Below are 9,349 nucleotides of genomic sequence, written 5' to 3' on the forward strand. Positions count from 1 at the left end.
GTTTAAATGTGCACCAGCGTCCCCAGGGCGGCTGTCCCGAGGGAACGGTCCCTCCAGAGGTGGACATGCCCCCGGTAGCCGCTGGGAAGGACACCGTCAGCTGAGGCAGAGCGCAGGGCTGCAGTGGGCAGGCTTCGGATGGGTTCAAGCCCCTGGGTCGAAGGCTCCATCCAAGAAACAGAACTGAAGGTCAGCAGCACCCTACTGGAAGCCAACATGCGGGAAGGGATCCCATTCATAGCCGCAGGACACATCGTGTGCCACGGGAGACCTGAACGAGGAATGTCCGACTCCTGTCAGGGAACGTCACACTCCGTAGAAGACATCGAAGAAAGCTTGAATCAAGAAGACATGTCCGATGTCCTTGATGAAAGATGGACACTGTGTAGACATCCATCCTTTGCAAAGGGTTTAACTCAGTTTGCCAGAACCCTCACTGGGGGGCGCCTGGGTGGCTCAGTCGGTGAAGCGTCTGCCTTCGGCTCAGGTCATGGTCCTGGGGTCCTGGGATCGAGTCCCACATCGGGCTCCCTGCTCGGCGGGGAGTCTCTCCCTCCCCCTACTCTTGTACTCTCGCTTGCTCATTCTCTCTCTCTCTCTTTCCCTCCCTCCCTCTCAAATAAATCTTAGAAAAGAACCCTCACTGGGATGGTTTGTCAGGGGAGGCAGGGAAGAAGTCCCAGAATGACGTTTGTGCCCCCGACTGCCAGACGTGTGCCTGAGGCTCCTGCACAGCTCCGTGTACCCGTAGGGCCCCTGCGGGGGCTCGGTGACACAGAGAGGTTCGGTAACTTGCTGGAGGTCACACAGGGGCCACTGGGATTGGAGCCCAGCTCTGGGGAACTCCAGACCAGCGCCGTGTGATGCCACCTCACTGTCCAGGGAAGAAACAGGTGGGAATTACCAAGAGTGCTGACAGCAGCGGGCGAGTTAAGTATGGCGTGGGAGGGAGGGCCAGGGACGGCAGGTGGCCCGACCGGACCCGCAGGGAGCTGGCACGATGGCACATCGTAGGGGAGGGGACAGGCGGCTGAGGTCCCGACTGATGTGCCCCACCCCTTCATTATGTGGACCAAATATCAAATGGGTTAAAATCTTTAAACCAGGGGCGCCTGGGTGGCTCAGCTAAGCGTCCGACTCTTGATCTCAGCTCAGATCTTGATCTCAGGGTCATGAGTTCAAGCCCCATGTTGGGTTCCATGCTGGGCGTGGAGCCTACTTAAAAAAAAATCTTGGGGCGCCTGGGTGGCTCAGTTGTTAAGCGACTGCCTTCAGCTCAGGTCATGATCCTGGAGTCCCGGGATCGGGTCCCGCATCAGGCTCCCTGCTCAGTGGGGAGCCTGCTTTTCCCTCTGACCCTCCCCGCTCTCATGCTCTCTCTCTCTCAAATAAATAAATAAAAATCTTTAAAAAAAAAATCTTAAAACTAGGGGGAATAGTATCTGATTTCTGGATGGCAAGGGCTTTCTAGACTCAAAAGCGATGGAAAAAGCCACACAGGAAATTAAGTATATAGATTTGGTTTCCTCAAAATATTAAAATGCTATAAATTTAAAACCCCAATTAAAGGGGGGAATTGCGGCATCACGGATGGTGAATATATACCTTAAAAACATGTACACACCAGTCGGAGGAACACCCAAGGCCCTCGTCCGGACACCGATGAAAGGGTGTCACTTGGCAAACGCCTGGCGCCCAGGTGGGGCGTGGACAGAGCAAGGAGAGCGGCCTTAAAACCTGCAGACCCACCAAGTCCACTCTGGGACCTGTCCCGACGAACAAATCCTAAGTTGCGGGGAGACGTATGGGGCAGGCCTGTCTGTGACCCCAGCCTCTAGGAGCCGCCTGACGGGGTCGGGCACCACTGTCACAGAGCGGGGGCCTGGGGGAAACGGGCCACGACCCGACTGCATCCACGCGCACCGTCGGCTGTGCGTAAGGACGTGGTTTGGCGGAAGACCGTACAGAGGGCGAGAGAGAGGGAGACAGGGAGACAGGTGGGAGGGAGAGAGGGGGACGGGAACCATCTAAGGCACGTGCGCTCGTACCCGTCTAACTTCCGGTGGGTTTGCATGAGGGCACCGGGGGGCCGAAGGAACGAGTTCCCTACACAGCTGGTCACGGTGGTTGCCTGTGGTCTAGACCTTTTTGTACCTTTTGAATTTCGAGCCATGTAAATGTATTATTTATTTCAAAATAAATAAAATTGACATTTTAAACACAGTGCTAACGTTGACTCCTTATGCCATCAACAGCGGTGAGTCAAGTATCACAAAGTAAACACCAAAGACTTCTGAGAAACCTATTTACAAAGCATTTTACAGTATAGGAAAATGCTTATAGTAAGTTTAAAAATACTCAAGTATTTAAGTGATCTCATGTCACGTATGTAAAGAATATGCATGGAAGAATGTTACATTTATAGATGTGCATGGAAAAAACTGGAAGAAAATACACCCAGATGCTAGCTGTGGTTGTCTGGTTGGTGGGGTGGCGGCAGGTAGTTGGCCCCTTTATTTGGCAGCCACATGGGCACCCCTTTATTTGGAGGGGTGGGGGGGACAGGATGACGTTTCCACGCGGAAGCCCAGCTACGCCCTGCCCTGGTTTTCCCTGCAGTTCCGGTGTTCCACCTGGAGCGTGAATTCTAGAAGCAGAAATTCTTTTTACAAATCACTGAAGACCGAAATCTCTATCTTGACTGGGGTGGTGGTTACATGTGTGTAGACATTTGTCAGAACTCCTCAGACGACACGTATAAAGTCTGTGCATCTCAGGGCGCCTGGCTGGCTCAGTGAGGAGAGCGTGTGATTCTTGATCTTGGGGTCATGAGTTCAAGCCCCACACTGGGTGTAAAGCCTATTTTTAAAAATTAAAAAAAAGGCCTCTTTCCATCTTTAAAAATATATAAAGTCTGTGCATCTATCATAGGTCAGTCATGCCTCCGTTTTAAATGCAGCCGGACTGAACCACAGGGGAGCCCGCCCCCTGAACAGGCACAGCCTTCCCCCGACCGCCCCGGCCGCCCTCCTTGCCGGCTCCCAGGAAGCATCCTTGTTCTGAACAGGACTGGCAGTAATTCAGGAAACTGCTCTCAGTCCAGGAGCTTGAGGCTGGTGAAGCAATCGGGAGGAAGGGAAATCAGAGTAATTTGCATCGAGGTGGCATCCGGCTGAAGTCCGTGCGGGGCCCTTAGCCCCTGCCCTCACGGCCACCTCCCCCAGGCCGTCCCGACGGCACGGGCAGTCCTGTGGTGTCCCTTCTGGGTTCCCGGCCCGAGATCACGGCCCCCTCTGTGGAGGAGCGGCCCAGCCTCCCCTGTCCTCCCCAGCAGGCATGTGGGGTGATGAGATTCTGGCCGCTGAGCTCTAACAGGCTGGGATTCACCGGGCTGCTGGGTGGGCTGCAGTCAGGTTTTCCTTAGAAAGACTGGAATGAGTGAACCGAACACCTGAACCAACGTGCTTCGCTCCAGAGAAAAGGGGGCCTCGTTCCAGGCAGAGAGCAGTTGCCTCTGAGAAGCCAGCGAGGCCACCTGCCAACGACCAAGAGCTGAGTCCTGGCTGCCCTTTCTGGGGCTGCAGGGCCCCAGGGCCTGATAACCCAAACGCTAGGTACTTCCTGCCCAGCCTCCTGCCCTTCCTCTGGCCAGCAGTGGCCACCAGATAACCCCGAGGCTCCACTTATCACCCTGCACCATTTCCCTAGGTCCTCTGCACTCAGAGGCCTGCAGTGCCCTGAGCCAGGCGTCCCCCGTGAGTCTCAGTGGCAGCTGTGCCAGGAATCGGGCCCCACTCCGCTGCCATCGGGCAGAGAGGCCGGCCTGACCTTGCTTTCCTCAGCCCTCGGAGCAGCTCCAAGCAGTGTGAACTCCATTACCCTCCCGGCCCCCGGCCCACCCACCCACCCACAGCAAGGAGGACATCAGGGGCCAGTGCCCCGGGATACCTTCCTCCTGCGCTCTCAGCCCTCCAAGGCCTAGGGGCCCCAAAGTCAGCCAGCAAATGATGGAGCAGTCCCCGCAGCTTCTGCTTCCTAGTCACCCTCCCACCAAACCACCCCGCTTGGGCCCCAGAACTTCCCTGAACGTGCTCAGGCTGGGCCCCCAGGCTGCGGTGCTCAGAATGATCCAGCTCAGGTCCTGCCTCCTGCTTGCCTGACAATGGGTTCTGTGGGGTGCCCCTTCCATGGCCTCCCAGGGAGCCCCAAGGCAGGGCAGCTGCACCTCTGCATCACCCCAGTCCCAGCCCAGGGGCCTCAAAGGGGTTAGCTGTAGGTGTAGAGTGGAAGGGAAGAGGGGCCCAGGGGGGTTGATCCACCGAGGACAGAGCTGGGCCTGGGGAGACATGACGGGACGACTGTAGGCCCAGGCTCCCTGTTGGGCTTTCTAGGCAGAGGCTGCTGGTGGCTCCAGGCACCAAGGGTTCCCCAACGCCTCCACAGGCCCACGACCCCCAAGCCACCTGCTACTCTGAGCTACTCTGTCTCCACCTTCATCCACCCCCAAAGGCAACCAGCCCTGCCCCCGACAATGGCATCGCTGACATGAAGACCTGGGACTGTCTAAAGGAACCAGACGCTCCTGATCCCCAAGTTTTGAGCTGGGAGAGAGGTTAGCATCCATTGCCCCCAAGTGTCCACGTTCAGAGAAGCTACTTAACTGGCCCACAGGACACATAGCAGAAGGGAGGAGCCCTCACTCCCACCTGCAGTCTAGGATCAGCCCCCGGCCGTGCACCCCTCCATTCTCCCCTCCTCCCACCATCGGGCAGACCTTTAGCCTTCTGCTTCTGGCAGCACATCGTGGCCCTCCAGCCCCGGCCGGCGCAGGTTGAATTTCATAGCCCAGTGGAATTCCCTGGGCAGGGCCGCCTGGCCATCCTCCCTGGCCTCAAGGCTCCTCAGGGCACGGACCCAGCTGTTCAGCCAGTCCCTTCGCCCTGAAGGGCAGTGGTACATCTGTTAACAGGTCATCTTCAGAACCTTCCGGCAGAAGCCAGCTCCACGGGCTGGGCCAGGAGCCCGTGCCCACCAGGTGCTCCAGCCTCCCCGTCGTACCCACAGGCTCCACCTGACAACCGCTGGGGGCTGGGCCGGGGGTACACGGGAGCCCACACCAGGGCTGGACGGTGGTCAGGACACCTAATCCCACCTGACAGGGTGGAGCAAGGGGCCGGGGGTTTCACAGCAGAGACGAGAAGCAGGAGCCCCAGGACTAGGTGCCTGCTACTCGTCAGGAAAGAGCAAAAGGAGGGACAGGGACAAGCCAAGCCCAAGCTGGGCTACACCGGTATTGGCGGGGGGGTCACAAGGACACCCGCGGAGGGGCAGGGGGCACCAGCACAGCAGGCCTTCCCGCCCTCCTCGGCCCCCACGGCGGTCTGCGACGGCCCCACGTGCCTACCGCACGGAGGAAGTCCTCCTAGGGTTTCACAGGACCTGCTCTCTCGGCCTCTGCACACGCTGTGCCCGCGCTTAGGCCCGTCAGTCCACACCCCCTGCCCCTGCCCAATTCCTGTGCTCAGCTCAGCGGTCACTCCCTCTGGGACACTTAGTCCTGGAGGCTCTAGATCAAGATGGGAGGCTGGCCCTCACCGACCTCGGTGGCTGGGAAGCTAGTGGAGCGTAGGGCCTGACTCTACAGGGTCGCACGACCCCTAAACCTTGCACAAAGGGGAGGGAAGTGGGAGCGGAGCTCAGCCAGACCCAGGAAACCTGCAGCTGGGGCCACCTCCCCAGCCTGGCCCAGCCCGCAACGCGCGCAACATACGGAGCGGACTCTCCTGTACAGAGATCAATATATGTAAAGTGCCGGGTACAACGCTCTGAAAAATAGATTTTCCAAAAATCCTGCGCCCAGGGGGACGGCCCCCCCCCCCCCAGGGGCTAGCCCTTGCCCGTGAGGTCCAGCGGCTGCAGGAAGGGCGGCAGCGGCAGCTCGTCCAGGGCCTCGGGGAAGCGTCCGGGCGAGATGGCGGTGACCAGCACCTGCATGGCGCGCACGAAGAGCGACGGCGGCGCCAGGCCCGCCAGCCACTGGAACTTGTCCTCGCCCAGCAGCCGCTGCCAGCGCGCCCGGTCGCCCAGCAGCTCTCGGCGGGCGGGACCGGCGGCGCCGGCGGGCGCGTACAGCGCCAGCAGGTCGAGCAGCAGCAGGCGGCGCGGGCGCGGCTCCCCGGGCGCGGCGGGCGTCCCGGCGGCGGCGCTGGCGGCCCCGGCGTCGCGGCCCAGCTGGCGCAGCAGCAGCTCCAGCGGCGTCAGGCCGCCGCCGTCGCGCAGGCCGGGCGACGCGCCGTGGCCGAGCAGCAGGAAGAGGCACTCGGGGCGCGCCAGCTCGCAGGCCACGTGCAGCGCCGTGCCGCCGCCCTCCACGCGGGTGCAGCCGCGCCGGTCGAGCACGCGCGCGCGCTCCTCGGCCGGGAAGTCGCGCACGGTGCGCAGGATGCGGCGCAGGATGCCCACGCGGTTGTAGCGCACGGCCAGCGCCACGTGCGGCCCGGGCGCGGCGCAGCAGCGGAAGCCGGCGCTGGGCGGCGCGAGCGCGCGGCGCGGGAACGTGGCCAGCAGGTAGTGCGCGTACGCCTGGTGGTCGTGCACGAGCGCGTAGAGCAGCGCCTCGGAGGGCGAGTAGGCGGCGGCGCGGCCGCGCTCGTCCCAGTGGAAGGCCTCGCTGGCGCGCATGTCCTCGAGCAGCCACACGGGCAGCAGGTCGCGAACGGCCTGGTAGAAGGCGAACGACGACTTGCGACACTGCTTCTGCGCCTGGGAGCGCGCCGCGCCCGCGCCCTCGGGCCCGCCGTCCGCGCCGCCCCCGGGCCGCCTTGCATCCCAAGGCATGCTGGTGGCGGCGGGGCACCTCCGGGCCTCACGGCATGGGCCTCGCGGCTGGCCACCTGCGGGGAGGAGATCGCGGTGAGGCTCGGGCGAGGCTCCCACAGCCCACCCGCCAGGGAGCTCCAGCTGCTCTCCACAGCTCCCTTCTCTCCTAGGCCCTGAACCACCTCCCACATCCTTGATCGAGCTGCACCTGATCTCCCAACCTTTTTGTGTCTTGTTCTCTGGCACCTGTGCTAGAGATGCCCTTCCCTGCCCCCTACCTCCACAGCCCCACCCACACTCAAGGCCACCCTGAAAGACGACCTCCCCCCTTCCTCCAGCCCAGGGACCCGGTGACCTGGCCGACTAGGTACTTCCAACCCCAAACAGAAAAGACGGGGGGGGGGGGGGGGGGGGCAGTGGTAAAATGTTGTAATCCACATCTTCAGCAGGGCCAAGCCCCTCCTAACCATGACCCTATTCCTCTGACCCCTGACCACAGATAGGGGCCCCTAGAGCCTCCCCCCCATCCATGCCAGGCAGGGTCAGAGTTCCAGACCTACCTGGTTCCTGGACTGCGATCACAGGCGATCACAGGCGATCACAGGACGTGAGTGTTACCAGTTTCCTTCTCTGAGCCTCAACTTCCTCATCTGTAAGAAAGGGGATGGGAGGAATGCACGCTGAGCCCCAGCAGGGTGAGATGGGGGGATGATGTTTGCTGGATATCAGCAACCCTGGCTTCCAGCAACCTAGAAACGTGAGCTCAACTCTTCACAGCAAATCCCCTCCAGGCCTGCTACTTCTCTTGATCTTCCCAACTACTAGATGAAGCAGGTCCTGTCATCCCATTTTCCAGCAAGGGGCAAGCTTGTCCAAGGTCAGTCAGCAGGTCATGGTACAGCCAGGCCTACAACCCAGATTTCGTCCCTCCCGTTTTGGGCTCATTCCAGAAGTGGGGGGATCCCCAACCCACAGGGAGCCCAGCTTGACCTTGCCCTCTGAGCCCCCAGCCCCAACCTGAGCCCTGGCCTCTGACCCCTGACCCTGGTTCAAGCTCCCCACTGCTTTCCCTCAAGGGTAAGCCCTTGGTCACAGGGGGCTGGGTCAGCGGACAGGCCGCGTCCACACACACTGGGTAACTAAGTTACAGAGACGGGCACGGTGGGGGTGGGCTGCAGCCACAGCGCTCTTCCGGGGGGCACCATGACCGGAAAAACCCCCAAGCCTGGGACTCTGCGCCCCAGGTGTATGTACCCCGTGTCGATACCCGTGGGGCGCCAGGCGGGTTACGTAAAGTTGGGCCGCCCCACGTCACTGGGCAGCGAGTCACGGCCGCGGCTCCGTGAATGGGGGGTTGGGCCACCGAGGGCTGGGTCGTGTGCCCGGGGCCAGCTCCTCCCCGTCCCCTCCCGGCGGCCGCGGGTCGCGGGGGGCTAGGCCAGGGTGTTTGCCGACCGGTGGCCAGTGCAGTGAGGGCTGCACCTGCGTGTGCATGTGTCCAGGGGACACGAGGGGGCGGTGGCCAGGGGAGACCGCCCGGGGCGGGGGCTGCGCGCCGAGCGGGCCGGGGGAAGGGGGGACTCACCGTGGGGAGCGGCGGGGCCGGGGACCTGACGTCCCAGTCCCCGCTGAGGGCCGGAGCGCGCACTGTTCCCCCGCGGGTAGGCGCGCAGGCGAAGGTCCCAAGACGGGCGGGAGGAAGGGAGCCGCCGCCGCCCGCGCCCGCCGCAGCCGCGGTCTGAGCCGCCGCGGCCCGATAGCTGGGCGGCGGCGCCGGCGACGGGCGGGCTGGCGGGCAGCGGGCGGCGGGCGGCGCAGTGCGGCCCCGGCCCGGCAGGACCGCGGGACCGTCCGCCGCCGCCATTGGCCCGCACTGCTGGACCCCGTCGCCGCTCATTGGTCGCTACGCTGCACCATTGTTACGTCACCAGCCGGTGGGCGGGGCGCCCGGCAGGACCCGCGGAAAAGTTGGGAGAAACTTGAGGGCGCGCGGGGGGCGGGCGGACGCGGGCGGACACGGGGCGGGGCTCCTGGAAACCCGAGCCTCTGGCGAGGAAACGCTCCCGGCGGCCGGGGCCCGGGAGGACGACTGGGGCCCGCTCTCGATGCGAGTCTGGGCGCGCGCGTAGGCGCCCCGGCTCCACGGACAGTGCCGTCCTCGTCACCCCGGGAGTGGTATTCCACCTCCCCTTTGCACTGACCCTCTATGACCTTGAGGGAGACCTCCGGGACTGTTTTCCCGGCTCTACATGGAGGGGTCAAGAGGCAGAGCTGTGACCCCTAAGGGCCCCAGAACTGCCTTCTGCCCGGCCGGGGTCGGGGCATCGGGAGCCCCGGCTCTGGGCTGACGTTCCCAGGGAACCGGTGAATGGATGCCGACAGCTATTCATGAGCGCGCTCTGTGTGCCAGTCCCCGTGCCAAACATAACTGATTTCTCTTCATTTTCACAACTGGCTGTGGTGGGAGTTATGACCCCCAATTCACAGGCCAGGAGATTGAGGCTCACGGGGAGGTGGCCTCCAAGTGAGG

General features: G+C 62.6%; 1 protein-coding gene across 1 annotated transcript; it reads right to left on the reverse strand.

Annotated features, from left to right (window-relative positions):
* Nucleotides 1–5,786: 5,786 nt before the first annotated feature.
* ANKRD9 (ankyrin repeat domain 9) lies at nucleotides 5,787–8,646 on the reverse strand. The gene is made up of 3 exons (XM_036111231.2): nucleotides 8,405–8,646; nucleotides 7,380–7,469; nucleotides 5,787–6,893 (listed from the first exon to the last, which is right to left on the reverse strand). Exon 3 carries the CDS (start codon nucleotides 6,835–6,837, stop codon nucleotides 5,887–5,889), a length of 951 nt encoding a protein of 316 aa, XP_035967124.2. The 5' UTR covers nucleotides 6,838–6,893; nucleotides 7,380–7,469; nucleotides 8,405–8,646; the 3' UTR covers nucleotides 5,787–5,886.
* Between the last annotated feature and the right edge of the window lie 703 nt (nucleotides 8,647–9,349).

The sequence above is a fragment of the Halichoerus grypus genome, chromosome 8 (genome assembly GCF_964656455.1).
Source record: "Halichoerus grypus chromosome 8, mHalGry1.hap1.1, whole genome shotgun sequence".
NCBI lineage: Eukaryota > Metazoa > Chordata > Mammalia > Carnivora > Phocidae > Halichoerus > Halichoerus grypus.